The following is a 17,581-nucleotide window of genomic DNA, read 5'->3' on the forward strand; positions in this document are numbered from 1 at the left end:
CGTCTTGTTTGATTTCGTATCATATTTCCCTTTTCCCACTTGACTTTCAACAGAACGATCCAAAGACTTCCATTATACAAAGAAAACTCGTACACAATTATAATAAACACGATGTGAAATTAAAATTAATTATTCAAAGTGAAAATTAATACACAAAGCATTTCAAACGTAAATAAAACTTGATGTAGAAAATTAATTTAAAATTGAAAGTCATCGCTCAAAGACATTAAATGAAGCAAACAAGCATGTATTTTTCGGCTAAAAAAAATACTTAAAATAAAAAAAAAACATTCATTAAAGTTTTAAAACGTTTTGCTCTTTTGAAAAGCCAGTGATAATTGAAAGTCAATCATAACGCGTCCAGTTATAAGAGTTGGTCTCCCACAACGTGTAGAAGTTTGTTTATGCGTTGAAATACTATTTGTGAGCAATATTAGTAGGCAAAGTTGATTTTTTTTGTGAAATTCAGCAATTTGATGCATAAAAATGGTCATATCTCTAGTTATATAACACTTACAGAAATTTCGTGACTAGTTTTGGAAAGGTCTTGAAATAAGCTATTATTTGATATATATATCTCAATGATTTACAAGGTCACCTCTAGAACACAAAATGGAGGATTTTTGTTTCACAAAAAGAGTTTTTCGTATTTTTCGTCCTGAAGGAATGGTTCTAGAGGTTTTTGATGTTCTAGAAAGTTGTAGATAATTGCAAAACCTTTAATTTGATACTAAGTTGAGTCAAATCAGACAAGCGGTTAGAACTTTTCAAATTCAAGAATTTTTCAAATGGCCATATCTTCTAAACGGCGACATAGATTTTCTTCATTTTCGGACTGGTGATAGATATTGAGTCAGGTCATAACATATCAAAATTTAAAGGAAATCTATAACAGATGTTCGGAGATATTGCCCCTTAAAGTTAGGCAATTTTTGTTTTTGATTTTAGCGCCTCTTGCGGACATTTTTGGAACTTGGAATGTTCTAGACAGTTATAGGGCTTCGCAATACCTTTCATTTGATACCAAGATGGTCAAAATCGGTCAAGCCGTTCTCAAGTTATATTGAAAAAACACTTTTTGCTTTAGGTCGCCATATTTGCTAAACCGCTTGACCGATTTTCAAGTATGAATTATCGATGAAAACGTCTCACTGAGCTCTATAACATACTAAAATTTCAGACCACCAGCTATAAGGGAAGTGGTTGACGGTATTTCAAAATGGCGAACGGCGGCCATCTTGGATTTTGAAAATGCGAAAAAATGAAATTTTACACCCACATTTCTATAGTAAACTTCAAACCCGAAGTCTCTATCTATTACCGTTCTCGAGCTATAAGGCAAAGTTTGGCGCACCGGCCGGCAGGCCGGCAGGCCGGCCGGATCAAAAATTTTCCACCACCATTTTCGTACTGTGGGATGTCTAAAACGTGCTCATACCAAGTTTGAGCCCGATCTGAGATGGTCGGTTTTTCCGACGATTACAATACTTGGTGTTGCCAACGAAGTGGAACACCAACTAATAATATATTTGTAAAAAATCCTCTTTAATTATAGATTTAATTAATTTTGATTTTAAAAATTGAATTTAAATAAAATGCAACGAAAAATGAAACTTTTGTGATTTATCTTATCTTTCTTTCTTATTTATTTCATATTAACACATGCGTGCGGAGACTACACACAAATACTTACAAAGCGATTGAAGCGTTTTAATCTGTATTTTTATAAAATTCTTTTGAGCCAGACCAGTGTTTATATTGTGTCTGGTGCGTGTGGATCATTTTGACGGCTTTCTATGGAAAAAAATATTGTGGTAAAGTCATTGTAAAAAAATGGACGTTTCGAGTGTTTTTAGTAGTGAAACAACAAATTATATTCCCTCCGAAGCTAAAGGAATAACAGCATGGGTGCGTTGGCGGCTAATTGTTATACATTTCTCCATGTTCTCCGTGTCATGTATTATTGGATTCTTAAGAACTATTTGTGGAATTTTCCATCGACGATGGAAAGCCAAAGATTTGTCTGGGAAAGTTGCGCTTGTGACGGGTGGTGCCAATGGCCTAGGTCGTTATATTTGTCTACGATTGGCATATGAGCAGTGCAAGATTGCGGTGGTGGACATTAATCTTCAAGAAGCTGAACAAACAGCCAATGATCTCAGGGGAATGGGAGCAACTGCCATTGCCTACAAAGTGGATGCTGCAAATTTTGAATCAATTGCATCCCTTCGCGATGAAATACACAGAGATTTCGGAAGAGTTGACATTCTCATCAACAACGTCGGCCTCATTGGCCTTCTTACCTTAATGAGAGCAACGCAAGAGCAAATAGAACAAATGGTTGCAGTTAATGTGACATCAGTAATGTTGGCGACAAAACTCTTCCTTAAGGATATGGTGCAACAAGGTGAAGGACACATCGTAGCTATTTCTTCCTCATTTGGGCTAACACCCAGTTCCACGACTGTCTACGGAACTACCCTTTTTGCCATTCGTGGCTTTATGGCGTGCCTCAACCAAGAAATCCTCATCAACAATTGGGAAGATAAAATTAAGACAACATGTGCCTTTCCCTTCTACATGGCAACACGAAAAGAACTAACAGACTACACGGAAAATCTCAAGTTTGTATTATTTTCAAACTAAATTTTAGGATTATTGTAAATTTAAATATTTATTTTAGAAGTTTCGGAAGGTATTTTAATATTCGCAAGTGTAATATATTTTTACATAGCACAACATTTAACTTTCGCCTTTGAAAAGTTGGAAAACCTTGAGAAAAGTGAACACAACAACTTTATTACTCAATTTCTTATAGAGGGTAAAATATATATTCTTTTTATATACTGTACAAGCGGTACATATGCATTAGAATGAATGTAAAATAAACTACGAGTAATTAATTGATATTTCATGGAAGAAATTAAAATAGATTGAAAAAAAATCTAAAAACTCCCATTGAATAAAATCCTAACTTCGTCCCTGCAAAATTTACATAAATTATACCTAATCATATAATCTGTATTAAAATACAGATTATGCTTATGACGTAACATCTAAAATTTATAAACCTCAGAAATATGGAGAGAAGTATAATTAGCTGTAATAAAATTAAAAATGCATTTTAGAGCATTTATTATCGTTAATATGCTGTCCCTTATCCACCTAAAAATTTCACACATAACAAAGGAAATCCCGAAAATTTACTGGGATAAAATGAATTTTAATAATTAAGCGTGAATGCATGTGAAAATGACGTGGATTATTTGAATAAAATACGCCACTTATCCAAATATTATGGTCTCCACGTTGCTTTGAAATGTGAATATTATAATGAATTACTAATTCATGTGAAAAGCAGGTACTTTTCCCTTTGGGGAAATTTTATATGCAAATTTTTAGCGCCGAAAAAATGTGGGGCCATTTCACTCATTTTGCCACAATTTAATTATTTTCATGTGCTTTGAGATAAAACAATTTCATAAATTTATTTTTAAATACAGTGGGACCCCAGTACAACGACCACTTGGTTATACTACTCTCGCGCATTGAAAATAATGAGTGTGAAGAGTACATCCGAGTGGTCGTTGTACTGGGGTCCCACTGTATTTCTAATGCAAATGAAAATCATTTTAAACAAATTGGTCGAGTTTAGAAAAAATTGTGGATTACCCCCATTTTTGATTTTTCATTCACAGTCTCAAAGGGAAGATGTTCCTAATATCCCCCACGGATGCTGCTGATGCAATTGTCAAAGGGATTAAGTGGGAACGGAGGAATGTTGCCATTCCTAGTGGATTCTACTTCCTAATGATTTTTATGGGGTAAAAAGGAGCTCCTTTATCCGGGAGACCACTTCATGAGGTTTTATTACGCTATTTTATGTTTTCCTCCCCATTGCAGGACATTCACTTCCAACATCATCAGGCGCTTCTACAGAATGGCATTTGGTCGTAGTGCAAATTTTCCCTGATCCCCAAAGATTGGTGGTTGGTGAGATGCAGTGAAGTGCACGTTGCACAATCCCACAGAAAAAAGGACATTGTGCAACAATTACTACACACCATATAATATTTTAGCAATGAATTGGGTGTCCTTGATGGGTAGAGGGAGACAATGTGAGGGAACATAAGGATATAAATTGCAGAGATTAATTCCATTTTATGAATATATACCCCGACATCGTTGCTCCTGCGATGAGATTCTCCAAAGAGTCAACTCCATCGTTGGCACACGATGTTGCAGATGAAATTCAATTAATTTACTATTACATTCGCCTTTCATCCCCCTCCCCCATGCCGCACATACACACCGAATGGATGATAGTAAAGTGCTTAGCCCCATGGATCATCCTAGGGTGGATTTCAAATGTGCCCCATGGGAAGATACTCAATTTTCCTCAAATGGGGTGAATGCAAATTGAACAAGAATGGCATGTAATTTGCGACAAATTTACTAGGAGTCCCTTCGATGGCCAGCTACAGCTCAGTGCACTATTTTATCATTCTTGACATTTTTCACGAGATTTTTTTTTCTTTCTTTCTTTTTTGCCCTTTATGCAGATTGTGAAGGGATTGCAGCAAAATGTGAATGTCATGGAGAGTCCTCAACAGCAAATTGTACTATTCATTCATCTTGTAAACATCATAATTAAGATTTTGAAAGAGTTGAGAACTAGAAAGGAATGTGAATGATTAAGAGCAAATTCTATGGTATTGGTGCATTAGACATTTAAAAAAAATTGAAAGAGAAATTATTCACCATTACAAATAAACATTCCCATTAAACAAATCATTAGACCAAAAAAATCATCATTCAATCTATCAAATTCAGGTTAATTTTGATTGCTCAATAATCGATCATCATGCGGACTAACATTGACTCAATATATTGAGATCAATTATTGGCAAAATTTGTTTTCTGGGTAATTGTTATTTACTTTGCAGACCTGATGAAGAGGAAAAGAAGCTCTCGAAAAATACGATAGCTAATGCCATATCGTGAACTAGGATACCTCTATAATATCCTTGCACACTTGTACCTTGCTTTATTACAAAAAGAAAATCCTCAGAAATTATCCAATTTTCCCTGATTTACTTTGAAATGATTACAAAGGGATTAAATTACTGATTAAATTATTTTTAAAAAATCATTAATTTTAATTTATTTCGAGTGCTTTTCCTAGGGGGATGCAGCAGGAATTCCGTAGCTAATCTACGCGTTAATGTTTGAAAATTGCAATGGGTTTTCACATTAAATCGTGTGAATATTTAATGTGGCAGTCCGGTGTATACGGAAAGGCTGTGAGTGGAGCTGTGTGTGGCTTCCTGGACAACTACTGGAGCACATTGTGCATAAATATTCTTTGGTGTGCTGTGTGACTCGATGTGAGAGCAACAGGAGGGCGGACTTTGGTGGGAATTGAAAATTGCAAAAGGGTGTCATTTGTGTATTTTACACAGCAAAAACACACGAGAAGAGGTGGAAAGAACCACCCCCACTCGCATATTGTTGAGTATGAGGTGTATGGAAATACATGCGAGGGAAAAACTGATGGTATGAGAGTGGGAGCGAAAGATGGAAAAGGTCGCATTGTCTGATGTGGCACTGTACGTACAGCCCAGGATGGATGGATGAGTTGAGAGATTGGGGAATTTTCTAAATGGCAAAATGGCACGATATGTATCGAACCTCGAGAGAGAGAGTGAAGCACTTGGGAAGCGCGGGGGCTGGTGAAGCACTGAGGATATACGGAGAAGGATTTGTTGGAATTTGTTCAGCTGATTAAACACAACAATTCCACCTTCTTGCTGGAAAATCATCACTCCCTTTCCGTGATTGCCACTCATCAATTCCTCCAACTCATTTTTCATCCAAATGCCCCACCCCCCTTCTCCCACCCAACCCTGCTTTGGAGAGCATATAGTTGAGACAATTTATGTTGTATGACAGTGGGATGGGGAAAAGCACAGAAGAAAATCAATGGACACACTCTCTCTCTCTGCCTTTTGGAGTTATTAACAATTTTCCAAAACCCACCCCCACGACTTTCCCATCATACCGTACACACAGACATCCCTCGATGAGTTGTTTTTAGCTCAAACATCGTTTAGAGTTGATTGTGACAAAGATTAATGATGAGAGATTATATTTGTCGAAGGAACCTCTCAACCAAACCATCATTGCCCCAACTCTCCACGAAAGAAGGATTTTCCTATACAAAGACTTTTCTTGGACTTGAAAATTAATTCAATCTTCATGATGGAAGAAAATGATGGAAAAACAACATGAAATGTTTCTCAAATTAACAATTCTTTGGCACAAAACCAGCCCTTCCCCACGCGAAAAAAAAACTCCTTTTCAGCATGCATAGGATAAAAAAAAATTGCAGGAAAATTTAATTTATATTTACACAAAATGCCTCGCGGAGCTTTAACATGGAGAGACTGAGAGACTTTCATTTAAGGGGAATTATTATAAATGAGTGCGGAAAATTCTAAATGTGAAGGTACACCCAAGCATCTTCTACCCGAAGTTTAGGAGAGAACAAGTCAGGAAGCTTCGTGAATTTTTTTGTATATTAAATAAAATTAATTTCCGCCTAATTAAAGCTCCCGGAGAAAATCGCGTTCTTCGCGTTAATCCAGTGAGAAAATATTTATGATGGGTACATTTAAAATTTAATTCACTTGGTAAGTCTTTGGGAGTCTCTGCCCTGTGTTTTAAAGCCATATACAACCCCAAGCCCCTGAAGAAAGGCATTAAATAGGATGATACTAAAGCGAAAAAAAATAGGAGATGGGTGGATGTTTCGCAGTGATACTCCTCTTGAGAGAACAAATCCCCTGTTAACATCACATTATATAGGAGCTTTGACATTTTTCTTTATCTTCTCTTTAGGGATTATGAATTTAAAAAAAAAGCTTTTTTTGGTAAAGTTTAACTGAGCTTTTAGATCTTCTGGCACCCTGAAAAAAAAAACGTGAGGGAAAGTAAAAATTGATGATTTGTTGAGACACTTTCAGATTTCACTTTTGTCTTTTACTGCAATTGGAAAAAAACGAGGTGAATTACTGAAATTAAAAAAAAATTAATGAAATATCTTTTTGAGAGACAGATTTTGGTTAATTGATGCTAATTAAACTTTTAAGCTCCTATTTAAATAAAATTTTAATGAAGAAAATAAAGATTTTTACCTCATAACCAACTTTTTCGCAAGAAAGTGATTTTTGAGCGGTTCTTAAGCTTTTTAGCTCTTGTGAAAATACCAAGAAAATAATACTTCTAAATAATTCAATACGATATTTGAGCTTAAAAATGAATAAAGGTCTTGTTCACTTGTTTATTCATCCAATTGATTTATTTCTTTGAATAAAAAAAAGTCTACAACATTTTGTTAAATATTAGATAGGTATTTGGTACCATGTTATCACACAAATGGTTCTTTCGAGACTTCATTTTGGATTTGAAAGCTTATATTTACATGTGGTAAACTACCTGCTGCACTACACATTACCACGTAACAATAAAATATTGATTAACTAGCAAAATATCAATTTCCTCGGATGATGTTTCCACAATAAAATTATAATTAATTCACAATTCAATCTCACATACAAAGGTCCATTTGGATTATGATTAAAATACTCTGTGGATCTGAATTATTTAACATAAATTTAATAGGAATGTTAAACTTTAACCAATTGCAGTAATTATTTTTCACGCTTCAATGGATCCAATCGGAAAAAAATAAACTTATTGATTACTTATGTGAGAAATATAGCAGGAGGTGCAGCAGCTTCACGAAATTTTAAAATATGATTTACAAAAATTCTTGGCATGCAATTCAATACCATTAGAGAACACCAAAAGTTTTCAATAAAAATTCCAACCACCATGTTCTAATTAATTTCAAAAAAGTTTTGAAAAAAATGTCATACATTTAAAAGCTATAGTTACCACCGTTACCACATTCCATTAAATTTCATTATTAGAGACGCTTTCGGTGGTTTGAGAAACATTTTTCCACCATTTAACTTGGCAGAACTTTTTCGAAGACATGTTTTTTTTTGTATATAGTTGGTGAGAAAAACATAAAGAATGCGAGCTTTCTACGAAGTTTTTTTTGTACACATTTCTTCATTTTCACAATTCGCTTTTCTTTTGCAGTACAGAAGAGTTGTACAAAAGTCGTCGCATCTCATTATTCTTCTGTGCACTTTGTACAAGTTTTTCTTCGGTTAAAAATGTTTGGGGTGTAGTGGGAAAATCTCGAGAAATTATTTGAATTTTATTGTGAAAAACCTTGCTTTACACCAATTTCACACCTTGCAAAAAAAGTAAAAACTAAATATTGTATGCGGTATAAAAATCTTTTGATCTCATGCAAAATTAAGCAGAATATTTATTTATGGTGCATTCTGTAAAATGGGGAAAATAACAAAAATAATTTTAATTTAATTTATATAAACATGATAACAACAGGAAAATGTTTCAACAATTAACTCATAATTTATAATGCAATTTATTTTGAAGGTATTATTCATTATTTGATGTTGAAAATTGGAAAAAAACATATCAAAATATTCGTAATATTTCATGTTTATTTAAGGGAACACAGGGTAAATGAATGTTTATGAAAATCACTCTAGTAGAAAACTGACGGAGAATAACTATTATTGTTAATATAGGATAAATCCTTCCGGTAGCGTCAGCCAAGAGACGGTAGGTCAACCCAAACGTATCCTTTCAATTTTAGGGCCAAAGCTTTCGGCGCTTCTGTGCATCTTCTTCAGTGGCTGGAATTTTTATTAACATTTCTCATAATTTTTTCTTTCTTATGAAAATCATTATATAAAAACCCACATAAAAATAAAAAATTAAAGAACAATTCATTAGTTTCTTTATTCTATTTGTTAATAAAGTAATTTAATGTATGTAGGGGAGACCGGGGTAAAAATTGTCAATTTGCATAAATCCTTATCTGCAGGATTCCCCAAGGACAAGAAAATTTTTTCGATAGGTCATTCTTATAGGTAATTTCCTGGCCTACAACTTTGTCTCAGACCACTTTTCCCTATCTAAAGTTCGGAAAACGCGTTTTTCTCAATACGCAAAAGTTTGGGATATGGGCCAAAAATCTATTTTCATTTTTAACTCCTAAAGTACTGATCGGATAACCTCCAAATTACTGTCAAAAATTGTAGGTGTATAGGGCTTTCCACCCTAATTTTTTCCGATTTTTCCGATTTATAACTTGGGAGAAAATAGCATTTGAAAATTCCAAAATGACTCTTTTTACCCCGGTCTCCCCTAATTACTTTGCTTTGAAGTTTTTCCATATAGAAACGAATAAATTCCTTTGAATTTTTTCTTCGAAATTTTCCAACAAACTGATTTCATTCAATTAATGTCTGCTTACATAAAGTTTATAATCTTCTGCTAAAATCAGGGCTAAAATCAATTTTCTTTTTGGCAAGTTGCGTATTGAAATACAAAACCCCTTTTGTGACTTTAATGAAAAACTCCAACAACAATGACATTCTACGGCCTTTTATGTATTTCCTTTGACAACAAAAAACAAAGTTGAATAACAAAAAGACCGAGCGTGTCATTTATGGGTGAAAAATCTTATATTGATTATTTTTTTTATAATCCCACTACCGCCCCCACATTGCACGTAAACTGCTCAATGTTTTGTAATTAAAATGTAATTCATAAAATTGCTGTAATACTTAATTTTATTGCATGATTTTTTTCATCCTGTTTTGGGGTTTTATTTTTGAATGAAAAAAAAATGGGTAGAGGGTGGAACAAAAAATATTATTCGCGCACAACATAAAAGGGTTGATTATATTTCTGGGGATCACGGCAACACGCCATTTCAATCAATTTCAGAACTCTCTGCTACCCACCCTTAAGCCCACCCCCACGCGCGGGGTATTTATTCAAATGGGTCTCGTGGGTAAAAAAAAGCAACATTGTGCCCACGATTCCCACAGAAAAGGACATCACACCTTTCACAGAAGCTTAAATTGGTGGTTCATGCCTACACAGAAAATAAAAGTTCGTAGCATTGTTCGTCAAATTTCTTGAAAAGTTCGTAACTCCAATGCTTTTACATGGGAAAATTAACCTCCAGGTTCGTAAAATGGGGTTAACCTCCCTGGGAGTGAGACCCCATTATACGAACCTGGAGGTGAATTTTCCTATGTAAAAGCATTGGAGTTACGAACCTTTCACGAAATTTGACGAACAATGCTACGAACTTTTATTTTCTGTGTACCTTTTTTTACCTTCCATTTCTCCCATCCCAGATTTTTTTCCTTATTCCCTTTTTTTTGCTAATGAAGTGGTCTACCGAGAATGCTGAAAGGAAACTTGGAAAAACCATCTTGGTAAGAAAATAAGGACAAGCATAAGAAGAAGACTTCTTCTATCACTTGATGGACTCTTTTCTTTGTTGAAAACTTTATAGCTCCACTGGGAAACTATTTACATACATACATTAATCCTCTTAAATTATTATTACATAAATAAAATATGATTACAAAAAATCTGTTCAATTTAAAAAGAAGAATCAAAAACATTCCCAATGCTTTAAATACAAAAATTTCACATAATATTTAAGCTTTTGAAAATCAGATTGTATGCAAAAATAATCCAATTAGGCAACATTTAAATTACTAATAATTAAAACTAATTATAATTAATTTTGTGGTACAGTTAAATCAATTTGCTACACTAATAATTTAATTAGAGGAGTAAGTTACCATTTTTTTTAAACTGTTATCATGTATTTGATTTCATTTAAAAGGGAATTAAATTCCACAACAAATAAATAATTATGCATTAAAATATTAATTGTTTTCAATCATATAAAATCATATAGATTAAAGGTATGTATTTGTTTCTCCATTGAACGATATGCTGTACATGGAAAGGATTGAAGTTTTGTAGAGCACGACATGACCTCTTAAAAGAAAGCATGAAAATGCTGACAAGCCAAAGGTAAATCCATGTTAAAAAAAAAAGCAGACAAACTCTGCAAACCAACCATTAGCAACTGATGATGAAAGTCAATTCATGTGAAAAATAGCCCAACAAGTTGGAAGATTAATTGACCATTTAGGGATGGAATCATCTAATTTCTTGCGTGCCATCGTTATGATCGATAGACCAGCACCTGATGCAGCTTAGAGAGGCAAAAAGAAACTTCTCGCCACAGTATGGACTATTTTAGCTGCCAAAATCATCTCATAGAGCTTTGACCTTTCACCTCTTAGCATGCAAACCTCAACAATATATATGGCATTATATGGTACCTATAGTAAAAACTGAGGGTGGAATTTTGTACGGGCAAAGCGGGGGGACATTTCTCGTGTAAAAGCCTCTTATCATTAATTCATTGTCAGGTTCATGAATGGTTGAGGAGTGTGTGTCGTTGGGGAGAATAGCGGGGGTGAGGTGTTGTGGGGGAAGAGAATTGAATTATTTCGAGCTATGTTTGGATTCCCATTGGTGCAAAAGGAAAATGAATTACTGTGGTGGTTGTGGAAATTCACGAGGGAGATTCATCATCAATTCCACACAGAAAAAGAACCACGCCAGGTGATCATCGTCTTACCTTTTACGTCTTGAGGCAAAAAATCTCCGTGTATCCCATTAAATTTTTAACTCCCTTTCAACAGGGGGGATGGGTGGCTTTACGCGAGAGTGCGGTAAATCCAATTGAATTTTCTGCCAATTTTCATGAACAATGTCTCACCAGCTGCGTTACACATGCGAAAGAAAATTCTTTCAGAAGAAAAAATAGGAAGATTTTAAAGGAACTTGCACTTCTTGCACCACCCTCGTATCACTACAAATCCATTCTAAAAATCCAATCCCGTAGTCAACCACCGTGAAAGGACAAGAAGTATTGGATTACTTCTGTGGGAAAACTCGAACAGTGTTAGAGAGAATGTGAGGGAGAAATTTTCCTACTTTGCAGATGAAACGTCCTCACACACTGAGAGCCACGAATGAACTGAAGAACGTGTCTGAAAGCACTACGGATGTTTGTCCCCATGGACTGAATGTATGTGGATATATATTGTTGAAGGGGAAGTTTTCTCCCAAAAAAAAAAACCTGCGCAGAATTTTCCCAACAACACGCTATTCCGAGAAAAAGTTTGAGAAACTCAGGAGCTTCACTTTCCCTCGCAGTAACAAAATTCCACGTTAAAATGTTCCGGATACTGGCACCAGCAATCTGCAGTGGAGGCGCCACAGTGTGGTCCAAGGTTCCTCTCAGGAATGCCATGGGCATCTTTTGGATGACTTCAATGAGCTACAGCACAAATATTGGGATTTTGGCGCAAAAAATTAACCCTACCCCAGGCGAGGACATCTCGAAGGCCCAAGAATCCGCCCATCGTCGTGTGGAGCTGATGGTAAAGAAGGTAGCATATGAGAGAAAATACACCCCATCCATGGCATCTCTGCTCTTCCTGGCACCCCTTGAAAAGCCACCCCACAAGAATCCGGGTAAACACAATGAAGAGCAAATTATTAAATAATCTACCCACGCCGGGCAAGAAGCTCTCCTTATGCCTTCCTAGGTGCGAGAGGGATAAATTTACGATGTTCATGAGTTTCTTGAAAATGAGGTGTACCCACAATCTGAAATTGAAATCTCCGGTAGTGCAATAAAGAAGAATTGTCAATATTAGGATGCAGAAGCCTTTTCTTTGCCCTATTTTAGCATGCCCTCCGCCCATGTCACTCCATCAACCCTTTGACACGTGAAGGAGTCAGCAAAAGGTCACTACCGGTCACTGCAAAGTGGTCAAAAGGTCTACTACGAGGGAAAATCATTTATAGAACAATTTACGAGTGGTATTCTGCTGACTTTCCTTCCCACCATGTTAGCAGAGCATTTAGACTTCAAGCACTTGCTGTTCAATGCATAAAATAGGAAGGTCTTGAAACTTAAAGTGTGATAAAAATCTCTTATACGATAGATTTTTCACCTTCTTTAAGATCAATTAAAATTCTTAAGGAGGTGTTCGAGATTAAACAAGAAATTATTCTTTAATTAATTTCACCTTGGAGGGACACACCTGAACAAAGTTTTAATTTTTTTTTAAACAAAATCAAACTATAATTTCAACATGTATTTAGTCACATCTTCGTAGCTCCTGTCATGCTTCCCTGACCCCTCATAAGATCTTCATAGGATGGTAGGGAATTAGGATCCATTGCAGCTAAATTTGCCTGTGAAATCTGTGGATGGGGATAGGGACTTGAGGATGGTTGGTAGGTTGATGGGCTCTGATGAGGATAGCCCTGCGCAACAACAGGTGTGAATGTCATTTCAGTTTTTGGTGGATGCCCCAGGATGACGTGCATGTAAATAGGTGGTACTTTCTCAGTGTCATCCTTAACTTTGGGGCGAATTTTAATGTCATACGAAATGGCCACAACATCGTTGCAACGTTCATACGTTGCAATCACATAGTCGGGAATTTTTAGAGTTCCTGTTGCTGTGAGAATAGCTGATCCTGGCTCCCACTTAATGGCTTTGCTGGAATTCTCCTTCACCTCATTGATCACGGTCTTGGCAGCACGTCTTGGTGTTGAACTGTAGAAGGTAACAATCTGTGGGAGAAAGATTCTTATTTCCAGTTAAAGCTCAACTATTGAATTTATTTGAAATACTGTACCTGTCTCAGCTGGAACTTGATCTTATTAATTGGTAGCAATCTCTTATTCTCAATCCTCACATTTATTACAGCTTCCTCACCCAATGCATACTCCCTCTTTGGCATGTCAGCGTACACCTTGACCTCCTCTCCTAGGCCACGATTGAACTCACTAGCATCAGGGACTTCCCGCACAAAGCCCGGCTCAATAGCTCGCCAATGTGAAGCAACGTGGATATTCTTCTTCTCAACATCTTCCACAAATTGCCCACTACGCTCTACGTGCATGAAGGCACGCACCCTAAAGCGAACCCTACCGTACTCAGTACTGATTCTCGGAGGAAGGGTTGGCGGTAGTTGCAGTTGAAACTGAAAGCGATGCTTTGCAGTGTAGGGTAGCTCAAAGGGGGTACGTGTATTCCATTCTCCAGCCATGCAGATGATTTGATGGAAGTAATCCTGCCTACCGCGAAAGTATTCATTGTGCGTTACACCACGTTCCTTCCAATTTGATTCAGCGAAACCATTGATCTCTACGTAGATTACTATAAAAAGGATATTTAATTAGGAAATTGTTAACCGTCTGTACGCCATGATCGTAGGGGACCGACCCTGAAAAATTTTCTTACTGAATTCGTGAGTTTAATGAAATAATTTTACGGTGTTATACATTTCAAAAAAAAATCTTTAGTTTAATTGCGAAAAAAATATAGGCCTGGGTGCAAATATGAACTACCCCTCATGATGTATTGAGGGTTAGAAGCGAACTTTACGTTTAAGGGTCATGATTAAGTTCCAACATTACCACATTCTCCCCTAATTTCTGAAAACAACATTGAACACATTCAAAATTTTATCTAATCTTGAAAATCTCAGCAAAACTTGGACAATTCGGGACCATTTTGTTTGATAAAAATATTGTCTAGTCTTATTTAAAAAAAATTGTGACTTTATCACACCAATGGAATTTTTTTTGCTAAAAAAACCTTAGCAAAAGAAAACTCACTTCTAAACCGTCGCGGTTTATCGAGAGACACCACAAGTTCTCCCTGAACGAGTTCACCAGGATCATATTGATCTCTATTTAGTTTGATACTAAAAGACATGACGAAGAGCTTATAGAAAAAATTCTTCCCACAAAACGCGACTCACTTGCACTACCTTCCAAACACAAACTGCTTGTCTCTGCCATTTCGCTATCACTTTTTTGTGGGATTTTGCTCGCACTGATAAGGTACCATTTCGTTAAGTGAGTCACACGATAAGATAGTTCGCGCGCGCAAAAAAAATCACCGTGTGGTGCGAAGGAACTTGCTGACAAGGCTGTGAAAATCAGCGCTTTCTCCACTTCATTTCCCTGCCATTTGCAAGGGAATAAATTAAATAGCGGATATACCTGTGAGGAAGAATTTTTTTTACCATCATCTCTGTACCCCAAACCACACCTCCAATGCGAAATTTCCCATCTCGGTGAAAATGAGTGCAATAGAAAATCCAGTCACGTTCATGTGTTGAGAGCGGAAAATGCTAAAAATTCAATTTTTGATTTGAAAGGGACACACCGCGTGAAAAGACGTTGATGATGAGATTAAGAGGACCTCGTTGAGTTTGATCCTGATGGTAAAAGGGAAGGTAATATTGGGGAATGGGATGTTAAGGAATTCATCCGAAATCAACGATGATGTGTCGTAAAGTATGAGGAAAGAAAATTTGCAATGTATTCCCCTCTTGATTCTTGAGCTCTTTGTACAATGAACTCATTAAGGTTCTGCCTTCAATTTGTTATAAAATGAATAATTAGCTTGTGTTGAAAATTGAAGAACTATATAGTTGATCTCCAATTAGTCTATCCGTGATCAATAATTGAGTTATGGTTGACTCAATATTGGTAGTATTAACATAATATCAATATTCAGTCAATTTAAGTTCGCATAAATGATCATTTATTGAACAACCATAATTGACCTGAGATTGATCAATAATTGACAAATTATTGATCAATCGTTGATCAATTTGATTGATTTAATCAATATTGAGCTTTTATTGGCTCAATCATTTGTTTACTGAAATTGCTAAATATTAAGTTGACAAACATTCTCAATGTTAAGACCTTGGTTAAGACTTTAAGAAAAAATTAACAAAAGGAAAAAGAATATTACTTTTCAAAATTGATCCAATTTCTCATTCATATCTTGGAGGATTTGATTAAAAAACAGGTAAATTAATTAAAAGTTCCCTTTTCTCCGGATGATCCTCCTCTTGTATTCAACCTCTGGTGAGACTCTTTTGGGGTAACTTTTTGCCATGATGGGGAGAAAATTGCTAGCTGGAAGATTAAAATGTTGGCGTGGAGCTCATACCCAATCTCACCCTTATGTGTTGGTGTTATGAAAAAGGCAGCTATGAAGGGGGTGCCCCGCAGAAGGAGTTGATTCCCGAAAATGAGGGGGTGCGAGTGGCTCACGTGTGAAAAGATGAAGGCAATTGTGAGCATTTCAGCCAAGAATGACGGTTCCAGGAGTGGCAGTTAAATTTCTCTTCCATCGCCAAAAGTGAAACTCTTAATTAAGCCCTCGACAAATGGGGGTGCGGTATGTGACGGGGGCGAGGGGTTGAAATTCAAGGAGGAGTCTCTCCACACCGAGATATCAGAGATTAATTGCAATACTCACAGTGATGGGGTTTTCATTTCGCACCCCAAACCCCACAAGAAAATATCCCTCCCCGAAATCAATGTGAAAAGTTCCTATGTAGGTAGAAGTGCCCACCCCCTCCCCAACTAATTCCTCGGGCGCGGCAAAAAAAGAGAGGCAAGCTGATAAATGGCACAAGATTAAAAAGACATCACACCGGACGAGAGATATCCTCATAATTTTTGTGTTTTAACCCAATTAAAGAGAATGCGTGCCATGACGCCTTTTTTCCTTTACTTAATTGCCATCCTTCTCGATGTCTTCATTGCCGCACCACCCAGTTTTTTTCCACCACCCTGCCAGCGGATAAGCAATTTCCTCCCCCACGGGGCATTGAGCGCGATGGGGGAAATTTAATGAAAATTCATTCTATAATTTCCAGTTGTTCAATTTGCATTTCGCTTTTTCTTCGACAGCACTCAGGGTGCGCGTTCCTTAATTACAAATTTGTGTTTTTCACCCACTTTTCCATCCCTCCCACCACCTTCATTGAAGATTTTTTGGATAGATGGTGGATACGGTGGAGTAGGTGTGCCGGGAAGGCAAGGAAAAACAATTGAGAGTGAAAAGAAATGAAGCAGGAAAATGGACACAAGGAGCATCACATGGTGTCCGCATTGCCCTCCGTAATTGCCGAAGGAAGTTTCTCCTTGAAGGCATTCAGAGTAAGATTAGTGTGACTGACTTTTCATGAAATTTATCTATGTTGGCTGAGAGTTTTTTAAGATATTATCAAAATCAATTTTTTTAAAGATAATTTTGAAGAGTTTTTATCTTTTTTTTCGGCAGCGTCATTTATTTAGATCCTGCCAACCCTGCTGTTTTCTGTTAATCATGTCGGTTCCTTTTCACCAATCCAGACGATTTGATTTTTATTTTATAGTTTATTTATTGTTTTTACCGACGCGATTGTTCAAATTCAGTTTTCCGGGTTTTTCGTCGGATCGGTATGGATGGAGATTAAAACACCAGAGTTTTCATCCCAGAGCTTTCGGCTTTACACAAAGCCTTCTTCAGTGGTCAAAAGGTTGGTGATTTTCTTCCTTCTCCCAGCTCTGCTCTGTTCGTCAAACATAGCCCCAACAATCTGGGCCACCACACAACAACATGGAAATTCTTTACAAAAAAAATTAATTAGAGAGAAAACACACAATTTATTTTAAAGCTAACTTAAAGATCTTTCAAAAATTTAAGAAAATCTAT

At 36.3% G+C, this 17,581-nt stretch overlaps 5 protein-coding genes across 5 annotated transcripts in view; 3 read left to right on the forward strand and 2 right to left on the reverse strand.

Moving 5' to 3' along the window:
* The window catches only part of LOC129796108 (uncharacterized), a 38,699-nt gene extending 26,659 nt beyond the window's left edge, over nt 1-12,040 (reverse strand). Inside the window, exon 1 of the mRNA XM_055837836.1 lies at nt 11,627-12,040. The gene's annotated coding sequence lies outside the window, so the exon portion shown is untranslated. The remainder of the gene's footprint in view (nt 1-11,626) is intronic.
* Nucleotides 1-17,581, forward strand: part of LOC129796090 (zinc finger protein 431-like) — a 382,644-nt gene that overhangs the window by 210,476 nt on the left and 154,587 nt on the right. The window lies entirely within an intron of this gene.
* The window catches only part of LOC129796188 (luciferin sulfotransferase-like), a 220,233-nt gene that overhangs the window by 48,065 nt on the left and 154,587 nt on the right, over nt 1-17,581 (forward strand). The gene's annotated exons all lie outside the window — the stretch shown is intronic.
* On the forward strand, nt 1,749-4,154 carry LOC129796198 (estradiol 17-beta-dehydrogenase 11-like). The gene is made up of 3 exons (XM_055837974.1): nt 1,749-2,624; nt 3,699-3,824; nt 3,904-4,154. Exons 1-3 carry the CDS (start codon nt 1,834-1,836, stop codon nt 3,971-3,973), a joined length of 987 nt encoding a protein of 328 aa, XP_055693949.1. The 5' UTR covers nt 1,749-1,833; the 3' UTR covers nt 3,974-4,154.
* On the reverse strand, nt 13,049-14,884 carry LOC129796172 (arrestin domain-containing protein 1-like). Its single transcript, XM_055837947.1, has 3 exons — nt 14,692-14,884; nt 13,707-14,230; nt 13,049-13,641 (listed from the first exon to the last, which is right to left on the reverse strand). Exons 1-3 carry the CDS (start codon nt 14,789-14,791, stop codon nt 13,165-13,167), a joined length of 1,101 nt encoding a protein of 366 aa, XP_055693922.1. The 5' UTR covers nt 14,792-14,884; the 3' UTR covers nt 13,049-13,164.

Source organism: Lutzomyia longipalpis, chromosome 4 (genome assembly GCF_024334085.1).
Source record: "Lutzomyia longipalpis isolate SR_M1_2022 chromosome 4, ASM2433408v1".
Classification (NCBI taxonomy): domain Eukaryota; kingdom Metazoa; phylum Arthropoda; class Insecta; order Diptera; family Psychodidae; genus Lutzomyia; species Lutzomyia longipalpis.

Coding starts and splice junctions, on each gene's coding strand:
- LOC129796198 (XM_055837974.1), top strand. CDS start 1,834: ATGGACGTTTCGAGTGTTTTTAGTAGTGAAACAACAAATTATATTCCC. Junction 2,625..3,698: donor GACTACACGGAAAATCTCAA/GTTTGTATTATT, acceptor TTTCATTCACAG/TCTCAAAGGGAAGATGTTCC. Junction 3,825..3,903: donor TTCCTAATGATTTTTATGGG/GTAAAAAGGAGC, acceptor TCCCCATTGCAG/GACATTCACTTCCAACATCA.
- LOC129796172 (XM_055837947.1), bottom strand. CDS start 14,791: ATGTCTTTTAGTATCAAACTAAATAGAGATCAATATGATCCTGGTGAA. Junction 14,231..14,691: donor TAAACCGCGACGGTTTAGAA/GTGAGTTTTCTT, acceptor TCCTTTTTATAG/TAATCTACGTAGAGATCAAT. Junction 13,642..13,706: donor TCAAGTTCCAGCTGAGACAG/GTACAGTATTTC, acceptor TTTCTCCCACAG/ATTGTTACCTTCTACAGTTC.